At 44.4% G+C, this 20,832-nt stretch overlaps 1 protein-coding gene across 1 annotated transcript in view; it reads right to left on the bottom strand.

The window, feature by feature from the left end:
- The window catches only part of Nr1i2 (nuclear receptor subfamily 1 group I member 2), a 39,105-nt gene that overhangs the window by 5,946 nt on the left and 12,327 nt on the right, over positions 1-20,832 (bottom strand). Inside the window, exons 2-4 of the mRNA XM_038345721.1 lie at positions 14,667-14,863; positions 8,520-8,744; positions 147-280 (exon numbers count right to left, since the gene is read on the bottom strand). Coding sequence (XP_038201649.1) covers positions 147-280; positions 8,520-8,744; positions 14,667-14,707 — 400 coding nt within the window. The 5' untranslated portion in view covers positions 14,708-14,863. The remainder of the gene's footprint in view (positions 1-146; positions 281-8,519; positions 8,745-14,666; positions 14,864-20,832) is intronic.

Here is a 20,832-nt window from a genome sequence, read left to right on the forward strand (position 1 = left end):
CCTGCAGCAGAGAACCGATGTCCGGTATCTCCGAAGTCCCACAGGCTCCCAAATGCACACGAGCTCAGGGCGTACCATGGTGCCTCAGCTCTCTGGCGCCTGTCCCAGTCCACCGAGCTTGAGCCCCCTGCCCTGCCGCCACTCACTCTCCTTCTTCATGCCACTCTCCAGGCACTTGCGCAAACGACAGGCCTGGCACTGCCGCCGTGTCTTCCGGGTGATCTCGCAGGTCCCCTTGCGGAAGGGGCACCTCAGCCGGACATTGCGCTTCATAGCTCTTCTGTGGGACAAGAAAGAGCATTAGGGGCACCGATGTAGGATTCCCCTCTGTATGCTGTGATTACCATCAATGAATAAAGAAAACTGGCTTGGCCTGATAGGGCAGAACAGAGCTGGGGCGGCGGGGGGGGGGGGGGGGCGGCTTAACTTAATGCTGGGAGGAAAAAGGCAGAGTCAGGGAGAAGCCATGGGGCCTCCCGGAGGCAGATGTACTGAAACTTTGCTGGTAGGCCACAACCTCGTAGTGATGCATAGATTAATGGAGATGGGTTAAATTAATATGTAAGAGTTAGCAAATAAAAAGCTAGAGCCAATGGGCCAAGCAGTGATTGAATTAAAACAATATCTGTATGGTTATTTCGGGTCTGAGCTGCCCGGCAGCAGCCTCTTACAGGGCACTCAGCTCCTGGGTCAGGCGCTAGAGGCCGTACCACCTGCCTTTCCAGCCCTTGCCCAAGACACAAGACACATCAGGGATTTTACAGAACATGTGTAGGCTGGCATTCTACCCCAAAGTCTGGGACTCAGAAGAGACCTCTGAGATGATTCTGCAGACAATGAGACATTCTTTTTATGTGTACCTATAGCCCCAGAGCCTCTTTCCAGGACAAGACAACTGCTGGCTGCAGGCCTTTCCCGAATCACTTCCCATCTGTCTTCATACCTTGTTACTAATGGTATCCATGGAGAAGTGCTTCTAACTGGTTTTCTCAAACTTGGAAGAGGGAGCCAGAGAAACGCTGCCACCTCCGCCCCTCACTTGCCCTATTCCCAGCAGCTTCTGGACCTATGCAGTCCCCTCCCTCCCCCAGCTCCCCTTCTAGTGGGTTCTGATTGGCTTGGGGTGGGGAGGTTGGAAGCTCTGTAGAACAGAGCTCAGGGTGAGATTGGAGTGGGGGGCTCTGCTGCAGCTTGTCACCAGCCAGAGGGGTGCTGAAGGGCTACCACCTTCACAGAGAGGCAGCTGTGAGTGGGCAGTACATAATGTCAGAGGCTCTGGCAGACCACTCCACAGCCAAGCCATCCTGGGCTTCCTACCGAGGACTGCTTCTGCTGTCCTAAATGGATGTTTCCCTTCATTTCTACATCTGGATGACCTTAGTGTCCCTTGGCCCTGGCCTCTCTTTGTTCTGTCCAACAGTACGGGAAATGAGAGAAGCTGGTTTGGAACCCTGGGAACAGAACAGGGGCATGCTGGGAGGCCTGAAGTAGAGACTGAACTCACTGTAACTGGCAGGCTTGAGCTCAGCTCTAGGGGCTCAGACCATCTGTCAGTCTAGGGGGTATGTTCATGGGTATCACACCATGGTGCCTCAGCACTAAGAGGCCTTAATAATGGCTCACTTCAGGAAGTCTTTTTTTTTTTTAACTCTTGTAGCTTATATTAACCCATTATTCTTATCATGATAATCAGGAAACACACTGCCTCGGATCTGTGTGAACTGAGAAAGACTTAAACAAAACAAGACATGAAATGAAAGAGTCTCTCATGCTGTGGATTAATCCTTTTGTACACTGTGAAGATGTGTTGCTCTCATTGGTTTAATAAAGAGCCTACTGGCCAATAGCTCTGCAGAAGGAGGTTGGGTGAAAGCCAGGCTGAGAGAATGCTGGGCAGAAGGGCAAAGTTGGAGGGGATGTGAGCCAGATGCAGAGGAAGCAGTACATGTAGAAAAATGAGGTAATGAGCCACATGGTAGAATTTAGATTTTAAAAAGTGGATTAATTTAACTTGTAAGAGCTAGTTAGTAAAAAGTCTAAGCTACCAGCCAACCATTTATATTAATATTAAATCTCTGTGTGGTTATTTGGGAGTGGCTGGCTGGACAGAACTTGATGGCGATCCTGATGAAAAACTCTGCCTATTATGTTTAGGTATGTTGCTTGTATCCCTGCTCTCTCCAAGACTTTTTATCATGAACGGTGTTGAATTTTGTCAAAGGCTTTTTCAGCATCTAATAAGATGATCAACTCATAAACACCTTTGGTAATGGAGCAGGATACAAGATTAACTCAAAAAAAAAATCAGTAGCCCTCTTTTATACGATGATAAACAGGCTGAAAAAGAAATCAGAGAAATATCACCCATCACAAGAGTCACAAGTAACATAAAATAGCTTGGGGTAACTCTAACCAAACAAGTGAAAGACCTGTATGACAAGAACTTTAAGTCTTTGAAGAAAGAAATTGAAGAAGACACCAGAAAATGGAAAGATCTCACATACTCTTGGGTAGGTAGAATTCACATAGTAAAAATGGCAATCTTAGCAAAAGCAATCTACAGATTCAATGCAATGCCCATCTAAATCCAAGCAAAATTTTTCACAGACCCCAAAAGAACAATATTCAATTTCATATGGAAAAACAAAAAACCCAGGATAGCCAAAGCAATCCTGCACAATAAAGGAACTTCTGGAGGCATCACAATCCCTGACTTCAAACTCTACTATAGAGCTATAGTAATAAAAACAGCCTGGTATTGGCACAAAAACAGACAGGAGGACCAATGGAATAAAATCAAAGACCCAGGTATCAATTCACACACCTACAAACACCTGATTTTTGACAAAGAAGCTAAAAATATAAAATGGAAAAAAGAAAGCATATTCAATAAATGGTGCTGGCATAACTGGATATCAATATACAGAAGAATTCAAATAGATACATATCTATCACCATGCAGAAAACTCAAGTCCAAATGGATCAAAGATCTCAACATAAAATCAGTCATATTGAACCTCATAGAAGAGAAAGTAGGAAGTACACTTGAACACATTGGTCCAGGAGATCACTTCCTAAATAAAACCCCAGTAGCACAGATACTGAGAGAACAACAATTAATAAATGGGACCTCCTGAAACTGAGAAACTTCCATAAAGCAAAGGACACGGTCAACAAGATGAAATGGCAGCCTACAGAATGATTAAGTTTTACCAAACCCACATCGGACAGAGGACTGATCTCCAAAATATACAAAGAACTCAAGAAACTTGACATCAAAAGAACAAATAATACAATTTTAAAAATGGAGTACAGACCTAAACAGAGAACTATCAATTGACAAATCTCAAATGGTTTGAAGACACCTAAGGAAATGCTCAACATCCTTGGCCATCAGAGAAATACAAATCAAAACAACTCTGAGATTACATCTTATACCTTATCAGAATGGCCAAGATCATAAACACTGATGACAGCTTATGCTGGAGGGGATGTGGGGTAAGGAGAACACTCCTGCATTGCTGGTGGGAGTGCAAACTTATATAGCTGCTTTGGAAATCAGTATGGCATTTTTCAGGAAATTAGGAAACAATCTACCTCAAGACCCAGCAATACCACTTTTGGGTATAAAAAAAAGGAAGCTCATTCATACCACAAGGACATGTGCTCACCTATGTTCACAGCAGCATTATTTGTAATAGCCAGTACCTGGAAACAACCTAGATGCCCCTCAACTGAAGAATGGATAAAGAAAATGTGGTACAGTTACACAATGAAGTACTACTCAGTGGTGAAAAGTAATGACATCTTGAAATTTGCAGGTAAATGGATGGATCTAGAAAAAAAATCATATTGTGTGAGGTAACCCAGACCCAGGAAGACAAATATAATAAGTATTCACTCATAAGTGGCTTTTAGACATAAAGCAAAGGAAAACCAGCCTACAATCCACACAACCCCAGAGACACTAGACAACAAAGAGGGCCCTAGAATAGGAAGGAGAAAAAGTCAAGCTCTCCTGAGTAAATTGGGAACATGGGGGTCATGGGAGAAGGTAGAAGGGGAGGAGGAGAAAGGGAGCAGAGCGGAGAAAAACGTATAGTGCAATAAAAATAATAAAAATAAAGAAAAGAAAAAAGAAAAACTCTGCCTATACTCTCACACCCTGGCTTGGGCAGCTGTGGGACGTGTGAGTAACTAGGAACAATCTGAGTGGGACAAAAGTAGAGAAACAATCAACCACCAATTCTCTGAGGCAAAATCTGTGTAAGCTGAAGCCATATGAGGGAACCGGTCCCTAAGAGATTGGTTCATATGACCATCACACACGGGGTTATCACCAGCTGAAGTCCCCATGAATATCAGGGGCTGGAAGGCATTAGAGTACTGGCAGCAATTACTGAGAGAATTAGCATGAGACTGGCAGTGTTCTGTATCCAGTTTGTAGGGCCGGATAGAATGTATTGGTGTGAGAGTTAAGAAATTAAGAGGCAGGCCGAGCAGTGGTGGTGCACGCCTTTAATCCCAGCACGTGGGAGGCAGAGGCTGGAGGATTTCTGTAAGTTTGAGGCCAGCCTGGTCTACAGAGTGAGTTCCAGGATAACCAAGGTCACACACAGAGAGAAACTCCGCCTCAAAAACCAAACCAAACAAACAAGCAAAAATTAAGAGGTTGCTTTACAAAGACCTCAGGGCAGGTCTGGGGCTTTTCAGTGACTTTGCTGGGCCTTGTGGTTGGGACATGATCTTTACTGGGTAGGAGAGGCTTTGGTGGATCTGGACAATTCAGACTGTCATGAAAATCAGGTTCTTAAGGTGCTAAAGCATTAATGGACAGGAGAAAGGGGGGAAAATGAATGGTGGGACCTATCTGGGCCCCATGAAAGCAAATGTGGCAGTATTTGTGTCAAGCCAGAGGTTTCTGGGGGAAAGGGGTGGGGTGGGAATGTTGTAAAGCCAAACACCATGCTTGTCTCTGGAAGGCTTTAAAACCTGAATGGCAGTGCACCAAAGCGGGGCAGATGGAATGGGAGATAAAGCAGGACTGGTGGCCCCCACTGTAGGAAGGGGATGTGGAATTGGAACTTGACCAGCTGCTCTGCTGATGGGGTGACAAATGGTGGCCACAGTGAGGGCCGTACATGGACATCACAGGCACCATATTGAATTCTAAGTTTCTTGGTTGCCTACTCGTGTATAAAGCGTTTGGGTTTAATTGCAGTCTACAGCCAAGTGAATCCTATTACAGGCACTACCCCAAAACACTGGGATAGCATGAGCAGTAGATGGATACAGAGACAGGGGTGTCAGCTTGTCCTGGGGGTGGGTCTTTGTCTTCCCTCCACCCTGTGGACTTTACAGTATGCATTTCTCCCCCGTTAGGCAAGATGGGAACCTGTAAAGTTGCCCACCGAGGACTGAAGGTATGTAACAGTATTGATTTCATCAAGAATTGGGAAAGGCGGATATTACTCCGGCCTTCTCAACAGCCTGGTGTAGACTGGGAGGAAGCCAGATGATTGGTGGAGAATGACTGTTGATTATGAAGAGCTGAATTAGGCCATCCTCTTCCCTGAGCAGCCACGGCACCCAACATCGCTCTTTTTGGACAGAACAACTAGCAGAAGAGATTGGATCCTGTCATGTTATCCTGGACCTCGACAACATTTTTCTTCACTGCGCCCTTAGCTACTGAATCCCAAGAGCAACCTGCATTCCAGGGAGCAGTCAGAAACATTCTTCCCAAGATTACCCCCATAGTCTTGTCTCACTGTTTGTCACAGAGTGGTGCTTGCTTTGTTATCCTGTCTACCCTCTGTAAAGAGGATTTCACTACACAGATGATAGAATGTTAGTCTCAAGGAGTTAGGAAAACCATCTGAGATACAAGAGTACATTGAAAGAAATAAGGATGGGAAATCAGTTAGCACAAGGCACAAATTCTTCGGAACATATGGCCAGGTAAGGTGCTTAAGGCAGATGATGGTATTACTGGGAAAATCCTACAACCTATGCCTGTAAATCTAAAACAGATACAGATGTTCTTGGGTCTCCTGGGGTCTCGGTGGATGTCTGTACCCCATACTATCCAGGTTGTCTATCATTTGTATAACTTGATCAGAGGGAGGTGCAGTATAGATTTGGTACAGAAAGAAGCATTTGAGCCACCTAAGAAAGATCTTTGTAGGACAGGCTACACAGTCGTGTCTTGCAGAACTTCAGGGTCCCTTTGTGTCACCAGCCATTCAGAGGGTTGGAGGGAGGAGGGGCGTGACAAAAATCACCTGAGCCAGCAGTTCCAGTATGGCATTAATCCCACAGTGGAGAGGGCCAGGATCTCATTAACTGCACTAGGGCAACCAAGTTGTGCAGAGAAATATCAATAAGGAAGCTTCTCTGTACCCTCCCCAGTACCTGGGTGATGCGTTTCAGGGATGTGTCGGCCCGAGTCACCCATTGGTTCTCTATTGAAAACTTCCAAGAGCCTCCTTAAAAGTTTCACTCAGGGTCCAGAAAGAGACACCACAAGAAGTGTAGGAACTAAAATCTGAGATTTACAGAAAAAGAATCTTCTTGTACACCTTCTTTCTATTCATGTGTTTTTTTCCCCAAGACAGGGTTTATCTGTAGCTTTTATTCCTGTGTTCTTTATTGTTCTCTGTCCTAATTATCTATAATTTCTTTTTTTAAAGACTGCTTTATTTTTAAGATTTATTTATGTTTATTTTATGTGCATTGGTGTGAAGGTGTCAGATCCCCTGAAACTGGATTTTCAGACAGTTGTGAGCTGCCATGTGGATGCTGGGAATTGAACCCCGGTCCTCTGGAAGAGCAGACAGTGCTCTTAACCGCTGAGCCATTTCTCCAGCCCCCTGTCTATAATTTCTTAACTCTAGTTCTTCATCTCAATTCTAATCCCAATTCCAATTCTTTGTTACATTCTTTTTCTTTCTCTTCTTCGTTTCCCTACATTCTCGTTTTTCCTACATTCTTTATCCTTTTACATTTCTGCTCATTTCTGCCAGCTTCTTTCTCTAGTCTCGTCTCTAAAATCTAGTCTAGAAGTTCTTCCTCTCCCTGGGCTTGAAGCACCCGAGAAGAGATACCAGTGTTAGTTCTTATTGGTCAGAAGCACTTTGCTTAGGCTAAGCGATAAGGGCAGAGCCATTGCCATGGCAACATAAGGGTTCAAAGGTGAGATAAACTTTCAGGCACAGGTCTTTAGTTAACAGACTGGCAAGCAAAGAATAGGCATGCTTTTCTAGTAATCTTGGTAGACATCTGTGACTCTACCTTCTGTAAGCTATAAAGTTTTCTTTTCACAAAAAGTCTTTAGTCTAGTTGAACTTGTTCTGAGGTGATTATGAGCTAATTATGTGTAGTTAGAAAGGCAGGCTTTTAGGTGTCTGTAGTCCTCCTCATGGGACCGTTATGAGGCGTGTCCCAGTATGTATGTGTGTGTGTGTGTGTGTGTGTGTGTTTGTGTGTATACATATACCACCCACAGAAATCTGTGCCCAGCTGATGGAATATTTCATGAAATAAACATGCAAGCAGTAGGAAAGTACCCAAAGCTACTAGGGAAGGAGTGAAGTTGCACATGAGAGAATTTATGGATGCCCGTTTTCAGAGTCAGTGGTCCTGTAAGCCTTGAAAGACAGAGTCTGAGGGGTCGACACCTGAATCATCAATTGCCATATGCTGTATGCGGCCTCCCGCAGTTCTCCAAGGTAGACTGGCTAGAATACGTCTTGGTGCATTGTTGGCAGACTATCTGTAGTGAACAGATGTTTGTTGAGGTCTCCCTAGAAAAAGTTACCCATCTGTCGGTCATGGGAATGTTTGACTGTCCCAAGTGTGGCCTTGGGGCGAGAACTGCAAAGCCCTTCCCTTCCTGGAGGTGAACTGGAGCTGTTTCTTCACATCTTGCTTCCTGCCTTCCCTTCCACCTCGGATCTGAGCCACTGTGGCTTTGCCAAGCTGTCATGAATCTTTCTGTCCTTCTTCTTCTGATGGTGACCCTTTTGTCCAGACCTAACATGCTGTGAAGTAGGGTTTTTTTCTCTCTTGCATTAGGCTGTTTTTTTTGGGGGGGGGGGGTTGTTTTGTTTTGTTTTTGGTCTTTTTAAAAGAATTTGTTTCTAGATGAAATTATCTTAGTTTTGATTTATTTTATGACTTTTATTTAATAACTACCATATGAGAGTTATTTTAACTTTTTACTATCCTTTCATTTTACTCAAGAATATACAGAGGAATAAAGTGTCACCTTAATGGAAATGATGTTTTCCTGGGTAGTAGATCAAAGAAGACTTGAAGAGGATTCCTCTGATGTAGACATGTGTGTCTTAGAACATTTACGAGGGCTTTGGGTGGGCCATTAGCCCATACAATGACCCTAGACATCAGATCAAGCTGAGGCCTTGAGACATCACCCAAACAATTAATGGGAAAAGCCATGTTAGATGTGATCCAGTCTGTAAGTGCTGGCAAATGTGAAAACTGATGGGTGATCATACCTGAAAAATCCCTTGCATCCTTCACATGTCATGACATTGAAGTGATAGCCATTGGCCTTGTCCCCACATACGCGGCAGATCTGGAGACCGCCATCTTCCTCATCTACATTGATGGTGGGTTTTTCTGAGACAGAATCTGCTTCTTCACGGCGTACAAGGTTCACATGGCTCCAACTTTCTTTAGGTCTCATCTCCAGATTTGCATCTGTGTGTCTTGGACTAGACCTGAAAAAAAAAAAAAAGCACAGGAAATGAAGGCTTTGTACAGGGACATACTGGGAACACAGCCTTTTGAGTAAAGCTCACATTTGGGTTTGACGCAGGACCTGACATCCCATGGGGAAAAAAAGTGTAGGTTATTATTTGAATTGTTGTTAAGAAAGATGTAACCACTGCATTTTTATGCATAGTAGGGACTCTAGGAAGAACACTTAACCCAAAATATGGGAAAGAAAAGGCTATTATTGAAGGAATAAATGAGCAAAGAGGATGATGTCTGGAGTGGATTACGGAGTCACTGAATGGACTGAGAGTGTCATGAGTTGATCACAGGGTGGAAAGGGGACCAACTCATGTGAAAGACTAGCATTCAATATTATTTCTGGGGGCTGGGGAGATCAGGGGAGGGTGGTGGCTTTTTAGGTGTGATATAGCCCAAAATTCCACAAAGAGAGAAAGGACACTGCCCCCAAGGATTTTCAATTGAATACCAGACAACCAGTGAGAGTAGAGCCTGGATCACAATTGTTTCTTTGCAGGAAACTTTCCAAAAAAAAAAAAAACAACAAAAACAAAAACAAAACCTTCCCATTTCAACCAGCATCAGCTACTCTATACCCCATTTTATAAGCAGGGAAATAAATGTCTGGACTCTGTTTTCTGCTCTCAAGAAATATTAATCCTTGATAAATTCTCTCTGATCAGTGCACATTGGGTTTTGCCTTCCATTTGGCCTGGAGGTTCTTCTGAACTGTTTAGTGTTTTCTTGAGTGAGCCATGTGGACTGTTGTGCTGTTTGCATGGCAAATTCTGTCTACTTGGACTTTCCTTTGAGCCAGTTAGGCATCTGCCAGATGATAGGGAAGGTTAAGTGTGTTGGTCTTTTGAGCCACTGGGTTCTGTGAACCAACTCAGGACCCAGAGAAACAAAGATGTTGAGTCTCTCTCTACCGTTGAGATGGTCAGTAGCTCTCCACAGGAAGTAAGGGTGGGTCCCATTGTAAATCATGAGCTAATCACACAGGAAGTGACTCAGTGAATAATCTACAAAATGAGTAACAGAGTCTGCAGAACAGGTGGGTGAAGGTGACCGTGATGAGTGGCCTCTCCCCTGCTATAGAAGAAGTGCAGGATCACTTCTCTGATTAGCCAAGGGTGCATGCAAAGGGGGGTGTAGGCCACTTACTGGCTCTGCCCAGGGTGAACTCAAAAATTGCCAACCTCAAAAATGAAAACAGAAAACCAAAATATAACCCCAGTTTCTGTCTTAAAAGATCACTGTGATACTGCAGCCTTGGGAATACCTCCATTCTCAGGAGTTCTAGCTCGTTTTTTCTTAATAAATCTCTGTGTGCTTTGCTCATTTCTACCCACATTTCCTTGTTCTCTTAAGACACGAGACAACAGACTTGGAAAACACTGGTGTTGGTGTCTTTGGTGACTGTTAATTACCTGGTACCCTGGCTCCGCTGGTGAAAGCATCAAGAGCTGAGAAAGCTCCTTGGCTGTCACACCATCACGATTTAGACAATACTAGTTTGTGTTGTCTCGGGGACCCCCTGGGAAAATTTTAGCTGACTAGTCTTTGTAAATTTACGATGGTTTATCTAAAAGTACATTTTGTTTTAATATATTTGTTTCTGTGTCATTTTGTGTTTAAAGAAGCATGGGGCCAAAATTGTTCTGGAGTTCCTGAAGATAACTGAGTAGCAAACCGCTGGGGTTTTTTTGTTTTTGTTTTTTGTTGTTGTTGATGATTTTGAAATTGAGGCGCTATTGACAGTTGATGACTGCTGAAGGAGAAATGTCAGTTTTATTCAGGAGTGCGACCCCTGCTGGTCCACCCAAATTCCAGTAGATGCTCCCACGCCTCCGTGCACACATGCTGGTAGTGTAATAGACTGGGCAGAAATGAAGATGTTCCAAAGAGATTTGGTGGTTGTTTTTGTTTTGTTTTTTTATGACAGGGGTTCTCTGTGTAACTGTCCTGGCTTTCCTGGAGCTCTCTCTGTAAACCAGGCTGGCCCCAAAGTCAATGTTCAGTTGGAATCTCCAGTTTACCCCTGCATGATCCGGGTAAAACCCATTTCTGTCCCTCGAAACCTTGTCGTTCAGAGAGTCTCCGAACAAAGGGAAGGCACCAAAAAGCCCAGTTCTGAATTCTTGGCAGCTATGGCAGCTTCCTCCACTGAGTTTCCAACCACCTAGATCCCCAGCAGCCCACGTCCCTTTTACAGCGGTTAGCTTTTCACCATACACGTCACCACCGCTCACCAACAACCTATATCATCTCCCTGCCTTACTTCTGGGGCGTGAATTCTCAGCTTGCAGAAAACCTATTACTCAGATCCGCCTGCCTCTGCTTCCTGAGTGTTGGGATTAAAGGTGTGCGCCGCCACTGCCCTGTTGATATGGGTGTTTCTTAATCTGGCCTCAGATTATTAAAACAACGGACTCCGAACAAATGGGAATTTTCCTAAACTCTCATGCTGGGAGAAAGAAGGGCGGTGCAGGAGGCTGTGGGGCAGAACCACGATGACTAGGGCTGGCTTGTCTCCCGAAAGAGATTGTATACAGTTCTAGCTTTAGGATGAGACTGCAGCCCAGATGATGGTGGGTCGCTCATGGACCACACTGTGACGCTGCGTACCTGTGCACGTCCTTGATCCTCTGTCTAGACTGAGCTCACTTTAGGACGGACTTGAGTTCCTAGGTCTTGTTTCTCTCCCCGTTATGGCCACATTGAATAAATCTTATTCTGTTTTCCACTTTTGGGATGGCTGGACCTGACTTGGGGCACAGGTTGTGACCTTCAAGTCCAATAATAGTAGCACTAAATGGACTCAAGGAGTTATCAAAAAATTAAAAAGAGAACATGATTTTGAAAGGGGGGGGGCTGTTAGAATTCAGGCATTATGCTGGCCTGCCCTGTCATCTGGTAGGATGCGCCCAGGCATTACTCTGGCCAGCCCAGGGTCCTAGTCAGTACGCAGGTGCAAAGGTCCCTTTAAGAGCCAAGTCCCGTCTACTCCTTCCCTCTCCCTCCCTTCCTTCTTTCCTCCCTACCCCCTCATTCTTCCTATTCAGCGGTTTTTCTGAAGAGACAGGTTTTTGTTTCTTTTGTCTCTCTCTCTCTCTCTCTCTCTCTCTCTCTCTCTCTCTCTCTCTCTCTCTCTCTCTCTCTCTCTCTCTCTCTCTCTCTCTCTCTCTCTCTCTCTCTCTCCCTCCCTCCCTCCTCTCTAGGGCGACTTTGTCTCCATCGTCCTCACCTGCCAAGGGACCCTCTCACGCTGAAATCAATCACTACAGAGACAGTGCAAGGTCAGGGAGTCTGAGAGAGATTCTGGGAAAAGGGAAGAGGGCCATATAATGAAAAATACTTTGTATACAGGTAGTACATTCTCAAAGAATAAATAAAAATAAAATATGTTTAAAAATTTAAGTTTAGCTGGGAGGTGGTGGTGCACAGCTTTATTTCTAGCACTCACGAGGCAAGGCAAGCGGAGCTCTGTGAGTTCAAAGCCAGCCTGGTCTACAAAGCGAGTTCCAGGACTAAATAAATAAATAGTAAAAAATTTAAAGTTACCAATAAAAAATATTGTTCCCGGCATGCATAATTAAAAGTGTGTGTGTGTGTGTGTGTGTGTGTGTGTGTGTGTATGTGTGTGTGTGTAAGGATTTGGGACTACAGTAACATATTGGAACTATCATTTGTGTTTTCTTGCTAGCATTTAACTGTAGAATTTGGAACTGAAGAAAAACTGGCTACACAGCACTTTACCTCAAGCATAACTGTTAACTACTTGAAATGTTAATTTTGACCTTATAGGAAGGATGGATGATTTGGGTCTGAGGCTTTCAAATGTTAATTTTTTAGAAAGAAAAAAAATCATGGTCCAGGATTTACAAAATAGAGAGCTAATATCTTGCATTTAAAGGATGGTTAAATGGTTAGATTGTATTTCTTAAAGGTCCAGAAAGTGGCTATTCTCTTTTTCTAGGAAAATGTAATGTAAAATTTTCTTAAAATGTAAATGTAAAAGATCAGTTTTAGAAACAGCTGGAGTGGAGAGCATGGCTTCTGGGGTTTGCTTCATGTATGCATGCACGCATGTATGTATGTATGTATGCATACATACTTATTGTTTCAACCTAGAGATGGCCTGCTATTAGAACAAGAAATTATCACCCAACAATTCATCACTAGTAGACAATACATCTTAAATAAATGGTGCTGAGAGTTACGTAATATAGCGCTCTGGTTAAACAGAGAGACACTTATGTATAGCGCTCTGGTTAAACAGAGAGACACTTATGCCCTAGATGCTGAAAACTATTTATAAGCATGGAAACTGCCCTCAGGAAATGTGCCGTTTCCTCCACCCTAGTCCCCCAGAGTTGAGTTGTAGACAGGGATGGGGGAACAGGGATTTAAGATCCCATTCACTGGAGGAGAGCACTCTGAAGTCCTCATCCCATACGCAGAGAAACAAACAGGTAAAGGATCCCATAGAAGTAAATACCCCGAAATCTAAAATCTGGATAGTCAAATAAAAGTAATATATGGAAAGATAAGGGCACAGGATGCCTCCCCAGGTCTGTTTTGTATTTCCCTTGATATGCTCACTTTCAGGCCTCACCGACAAAGGGCAATTGGAGAGGATGAGGTAAGAAAGATGAAGCCGTCTGGGTAAAAGGACAAACTGACTTTCCTTCCCCGTGTCTTCCCACTGCCACCTGATCACCATGCGGTTTAGAGGAGGAGTTTATTTCATCCTGCAGGTTCCTCATCAAGGGATGTCAGGCAGAAACCGTGACGGAACGCTCGGCTCATGGTCTGCTGACTGGACGCTGCTTACCGTCCTGCTCCCAGGCTCAGGGTCAGCTGCCTCTTTTACATAGCCCCGCCCCCACCCCCTTGCCTAGAGATGGCACTGGGCGCCACTGCATCAGTTATAAGGAAAATGTCCTACAGGCTAATCTCAATCTGAAGAAGCAATTCTTCTGGTGAGGTTCCTGAAGGGTTAATCACCTCATAGCCAGGCTGGCTGAGAAAATCAAGACCGGAAAGCTGATTTGACTAATAACTCCTACTAGCTGTTAGCACCCTGGAAGCTCTGGTAAGATCAACATACCTAGGTTGGTATTTACACAGAGACTGCAGAGGAACTGACAGCAGGAATGGTCCATCCCCAAAGCTCCCTCCTTCCCACCCCCAAATCCCCTTTTCCTTTTATTTCCAAGTTGCCTCTATCAATCCTGATCTAACAGTTCCTTCTTCCCAGGTGTCTCTAGATTTGTGTCAAGTTGGCAGTTGAAGACCAACTAACCTTGAGGAGACGGCATCACCTATTCCCCAGTTCCACTGAGTCAGATGGGCACAGTTTCCTGAGTAAACAGGGTCTCCCTTCCCAAAAGCTATTACCCCAGCACTTCAGACTCCCCCAGCCTGTCTGTCACCTTCTGGATGATAAGCCAAGGAGAACTTGCGCCTCCTCTTCCCCTTTGAAGCCAGGAGCAGAGGACAGAAAAGAAATTTTTAGAAGAGGGAGAATATTTGCAGACTATTTAACTGACAGTAGATGAATATCTAGACTAGATAAAGAACCCGCCACGAAACAACCCAGAAGTTAAACAGCAGGCACAATGAGAAAATGAGCCTGGTGTAATGGCACTTGCCTGGCATCTGCCTGAGATTACAAAGAGATCCTTTTCAAAATGAAACACAAAAGGGGGGCCCTGGGGACAGCGACACTGTATTAATAATCTGAATAGACTTTTCTCCAAAGCACCTCAAGACCTGAATGACTTTCCCTCCCTAGAGGTTACCCTACCCCCGACCCCAGCATTTCAGGAGGGGTGTGGAACTCCCTCCCCCGCTCCGCGGACATCACTGGAGCTAGCTCGCCAGGTTAGAGACCACATCACCTTCCTCCGGCATCATAGCCTTGGTCTCTCAGGATGGACATAGCCTTGATCTCTCAGGACAGACGTGGAGTCCGTTTTCCAGTATCTCCAGACTACCGCAGTAGAGGCCGATTTGCAGATGTGAGGTCATGTCTCCTTCCACCAGCAGTCTTACTCCCAGCTCCGAAGGATGGGGCTTGTTCTCCACATTGTAGGATCTGCGCAGAGTTCACACCCTGGGTTAGAGGCTCCTTCTCCCTTCCTTAGTCATCCTGACTCCCAGCATCTCAGGCCATTAGTTCCATCTTCCTCAGCCCATCGCTAGAACCCACATAAAACACATTGCCCTGTATCTTGGGACCTGAATGAGATTTTGTTCTAATGAGATTAGAACCATATCTCCCCCCCCCTCCAGCATCTTAACCACAAACGCTTCAGAACCCACATGGAGCCTGTTCCCAGAGCATCAGGACCTGAGTGGGGCTCACCCCCCAGGATACCCACTTGTGGGGTTTTAAGGCCACACTTTCCCCTATCCAATATGGGCCCCACCCCCACCAAAGAACACCAAACGACCCCAAGATTAAACTACCAATCAAGGGTTAACATCAAGCATACTCAAACACAAAATGTAGGCGGACACGAAAAGTCACAAAGTGAAGGTTGCATAACTTGAATTTTAAAACCCTAGGCAACAGTAAAACCCAAGATATACTGTCTCCTCCAAAGGAATAGAAAGAAACTTCAATAAAACAATTTAGACGAAATTCCAGACAAGGACCATAAAAGAACAGCTGTAAATATTTTGAAAGAATTCAGAGACACCAGAATGAAATTAAAGAGACCAGGAATAAATTCCTCAATAAATTCAAGAGAACACAAACAGATGAATGAGTGAAGACAATGCAGGATATGAAAACAGAATCCAGTAAATTGTTAAAAACAGTAAAGAAAACCCAAGATGAAATAAAGCTTGGGATGAAAAATCGAATGAGTTAAATAAAAGCTTAATGGAAAGTCTCAACAATAGACGAGATTGTGTGGGAGTCAGAGTCCCAGGGACAGGAACTGGATCACCAGAGATAGTGAACAATTTAAAAAGCAAGACACAGGGGCTGCAGAGACAGCTCAGCAGTTGAGAGCAGTGGCTGCTCTTCCAAAGGACCTGGGTTCAATTCCCAGCACCCACACGGCAGCTCACAGCTGTCTGTAATTCCAGTTCCAGGGGATCCGACACCATCACACAGACATACATGTGGGCAGAACACCAATGTACATTAAAAAGAAAATACAATGCATGCATGGTACATATAAGATTTTGGGACACCATGAAAAGATGGAACTTTTGAATTATGGGCAGAGAAGAAGAATTCCATGTCAAATGCAGAGAAAATATTTTCAATAAAACCACAGAAGAAAATTAACCAAATCTCTGGAGAGAGATGCCTGTCCAGGTGTAAGGCCTACAGAACAAAAGATGGACCAGAAAAGAAACTCCTTACATCATAGGTAGTGTGACATGACACAAAACTAAAATGGTGTGTTGAAAGACATGAGAGGCCAACACCTTTTTCTTTTCTTTTTTTAAAAAGAAACCGTTTTACACACAAAATAAAGTTCTTTTTTTTCTTTTCTTTTCTTTCTTTCTTCTTTTTTCTTTTTGAGGCAGGGTTTCTCTGCAGCTTTGGAATCTGTCCTGGAACTGGAACTAGCTCTTGTAGACCAGGTTGGCCTCAAACTCACAGAGATCCACCTACCTCTGCCTCCCGAGTGCTGGGATTGAAGGCATGCATCACCACCACCCGGCTAAAATAAAGTTCTTATTCTAAATCTCGATTCACTATAAAAACAACAGATAATGTAATAAGCCAGCAATAGACTCAGCTGGCAGAATACTGTTAAAACAGGTGCAGTAAATGACTTTGTTCAAACATGACTAACAATTACTAAAGACGTTTCCGGAATCCTCTGGGGACTCCTATAGACTTATTGTTGAAACCCAGGGACTTTTACAATTATCAAGTGCCATGGTAGTTTGCAAGAGTCACTTCTCATAGAAGATAGTGTTGCTAGTACGTGAATCTGAGATGGAAATGCTCCATCCTGCAGGGAGGCTTATTAGGACACTTCACTGATAGCAACCACATCACATGGGAAAACAGAAGCAGTCATGTCCCAGTGGGCATTTTCCTGTGAGTCAAGAGCACTCATTGGGTACTCACCCCACTGGGAATACTGTAGGTATTCATACACACACCAGGTGTAGTGTGGGAGTGTGGGTGGGTGTGAACATTCTCACTACAGCACAGACACAGACCACATCATCATTTTTTGCAGCTGACATTTCAACAGAAGCTTTAAAAACCAGAAGGCCGTAGAGCAACATATTTCTGGTTCAGAAAGGTGATAGATGCAAACCCATACTAATATGTGCAGCAAAGCCGTAACTGAAGAGAAGAGAAAAAGTTCTCAGGATAAGAAGAGGCTAAAAAGATGTATGCTCACCAAACCATCCCTATAGAAGATACTGGAAGGAATACTTCAGATGGAGAGTAAAGGGGAGAAAATAACATCCAAGAGACCTAAGGGAGAAAAATGATGCTGGGACAGTTATTAAGCAAAAGAGGCTGAAGAAAACACGATAAAGTCAACAAGGAGATAAGAATTAAATTCACACCTTTAAGTAACTATTCTCAACTAATAGTTTCAGTTTCCCAATCAAAAGGCACCAACTAGCTGGGCGGTGGTGGCGCATGCCTTTAATCCCAGCACTCGGGAGGCAGAGGCAGACGGATCTCTGTGAGTTCGAGGCCAGCCTGGTCTACAAGAGCTAGTTCCAGGACAGGTTCCGAAGCTACAGAGAAACCCTGTCTCAAAACCCCCCCCCGCCCCCAAAAAAGAAACATATTTCAACATCGACACTATGTTAAAGTATAGTGAAGGGTATTCCAAGCAAATGGGACCAGGAAACAAGCAAGCAAAATAAACTCCAAACCAAAACTGATCCGAGGAGGTAAATTGATGTAGGAGTGTCTTCTATCTATCTGTTGCTTTCATTGGTTAATTAATAAAGAAAACTGCTTGGCCTGATAGGTCAGAACATAGGTAGATGGGGAAGACAGAACAGAATTGTGGGAAGAAGAAAGCAGAGACAAGCAGACAGACGCCATGCTTCTCCTACCCAAGATGGACACTGGTTAGAATCTTCCCGGTAAGCCACCACTTCGTGGTGGCACACAGATTATTAGAAATGGGCTAATCAAGATGTTAGAGTTAGCCATTAAGAGGGTAGAGCTAATGGGCCAGGCAGTGTTTAAGTGAATACAGTTTCTGTGTAATTATTTTGGGTGTAAAGCTAGCTGGGTGGCGGGACGCAGTCCGCCGCTCCTTCTACAATAAATCAGTGATAAGGGAGCAGCCAATCAAGAGGGTATCACAATTCAAAATGAATATACACAAAACTCAGGTGCACCAAGTACCACGACATAAATACCACTGGGTAAAATGTCACAGACTATGTTTACAAGCAGAGGCCAATGTCAAAAAGGACCTGTTTCCCTGGGCCTTATTCCCATGTGCCTTAGTCAGTATCCTATTGCTGTGAAGAGACACTGTGGTAGTTACAATGTGATTGGCCTCCTAAAGCTTATAGAGAGTGGTGCTCTATATTGCTATTGAGAGGCGTGGCCTTCTTGAAATAGGCATGGCCTTGTAGGAAGTGTGTCACTGTAGGGTTGGTATTCCCTCGTGTTACAGTCAAGATGTAGAACTCTCGGCTACTTCTCCAGCACCGTGTCTGCCTGCATGCCACTTTGCTGCCCGCCATGACAATAATGGGTTGACCCTCTGAAACTGTAAGCCAGCCCCAGTTAAACGTTTCCCTTTATAAGAGTTACCGTGGACATGGTGTCTCCTCACAGCAATAAGACACCTTCCTATCTTAGTATGGTGCTGACAATGTAATCTATTTCTCCTGATTTGAAAACAGCTGGGGCTGGAGGGAGGGCTCAGCAGTAAGAGTACCTGCTCCTCTTGGCGAGGACCCAGTTTCAGTTCCCAGCACCCACATGGTGGCTAGCAACCATCTTTAATTGCGGTTCCAGGAGGATCTGATGCCTTACTCTGACTTTTGCAGGTATCAGGTATCATGTGGTGTAGAACATACATGCAGGCATAACACTCAAATACTAAGCAATGCTGGTTTGTTTCATCTTGTTTTGGTTTTGTCTTATTGTTTTGTTTTTTGTTTGTCTGCTTTGACTTTTGTATTTGTGTTTTTTTTGAGTGAGAAGAATATAAATTTGGGTGTGTGGGGAGGTGGGAAGGATCTGGGAGGAGTTGGAGGATGGGGAAAACATGATCAAAATATTTGGAAAAAAAAACTTTTAAGTAAAAATAATTCTTTAAAAAAATCAAGCCTACACTGGTCCAAATATTGAAATAAGAAAAATTTAAAAAACAGTGATGAATGACAAAATAAATAGATTGAACAAAAAGAGTAAAGTTGAGAAAAATTGAGTGGAGAATTGTACTCTGTTAGTACCCAGTATTAATGCCCAGAACTATCAAAATAATGTTTTTTAAAAAACTCATTTAGAATTACACTTCTTTAAATGATAAAATGTTCACAAAGCCCCATTACTCAAACACCGATATTGGCATAAATGGTATAGCATGCGGTACATCAGAATTGAGGTTAGTGATGCGAACCCTTCCTGTTCTCATCAGGGTCAGCTCAATGGAGGAATGAAGAGCCTTAGACAGGGTTTCTCTGTGGCTTTGGAGCCTGTCCTGGAGCAGGCTGGCCTCGAACTCAGAGAGACCCGCCTGCCTTTGCCTCCTAAATGCTGGGATTAAAGGCATGTGCCACCACCACCCGGCAGAATAGCCTTTCAAAATGGCACTGGGAAAACTGGAATTTCACACATGAGAAAAATGAATATAAACCCTTATCTGATACCATCCACAAAAATTTGTTCAACATAGGCGACAGGTCTTAATGCGGAGCCAGCTCCTATGTGAGAGATGAATGAACATACGAAAGCACACTCAAGAGAACTGTTAGAGCAACACAGGTTAAAACCAGAAGAAATACCCCTACAACACCCAGGAATGACAACAATAAAAAGACTGTAACCAGTAGAGGTGACAAGTGGGGACACCGAGCCTCTTGCGGCTGGCAGGCCTGTGAACTGCTGCTGCCCCATAGTAAAGCAAATGCTCAGAGAATAAAAATGCTAAACACAGATTCACCATGGGACCCAACCTTTCTCCTCCAGTCAGAGGACTTTGTTTTTAGCTCCCTGAGGCTGGAGATCAAGTGAGCCCTGCCTCCATGGCTGTGAGACTGCTCACTGCTCCCACGGGCCTGTCGGGGCTCAGTTTCCACAAGATAAAACTGGCGAGGCTTTGGGCAGGAGGACAGAGAGACTGTTGGCACAACTGTCACTCAAAAGCTGAGCTTGCTCCTCAGATGACACATGCTTGAATTTGAGGAGAGGAAAAGGCGTGGTTAATTTTAAGGGGACCATAGGGCAGAGGGCTAGGCTTATAGGAGTTAAATAACTGCTTATAAAGAAACTCTCCAGGAGTGAGAGGAGAGGAGAGAGAGGAGTTGGAAGTATTGACACCCAGGTGAACGTGGGGCGAGGCTTGAGAGACTCAGGCCCAAAAAAGGAGAGAGACAGAGACAGAGACACAGAGAGAGACAGAGGGGGTGGCAAGAAAAGAAGGCAGAAGACACCTTGGGGGATTAAAAATGAAGTTTCTGAGGGCCATGACCAACAGAGAGGGACAATGAGTTCGATAGAAGCTCAGCACAGGGACTCTGGCAGGCTACTGTTCTTGGTTCTGGGAAAGAAGCTACAGAGGAACTTCAGACTCAGCTTTGGGCCAGCAGAGACCCTGCCTGCTTCAGTTTCATAGACCTGAAGTCTGCTGACCCACAGAGATTATGCTACAGCGAACAGCACATCTGTGTGAATGCTTAAATGATCGCAGATGACTCTGTAGTTCAGGATAGTGGGGGAGGGGGAGAAAGGACGGAGGGAGGGAGAGGGAGTGGGAGAGGGAGAAAGAGAGAGAACTTGTCCCTGCAGAAGGACAGAGGGAAGATATTGGAAGAGACTTTGAGTCCTGGGGAAAGTGGAAGGGTGGGGAGGGAGCTCCACTAGTAACCTTTGGAGCT

The sequence above is a fragment of the Arvicola amphibius genome, chromosome 10, assembly GCF_903992535.2.
Source record: "Arvicola amphibius chromosome 10, mArvAmp1.2, whole genome shotgun sequence".
Taxonomy (NCBI): Eukaryota; Metazoa; Chordata; class Mammalia; order Rodentia; family Cricetidae; genus Arvicola; species Arvicola amphibius.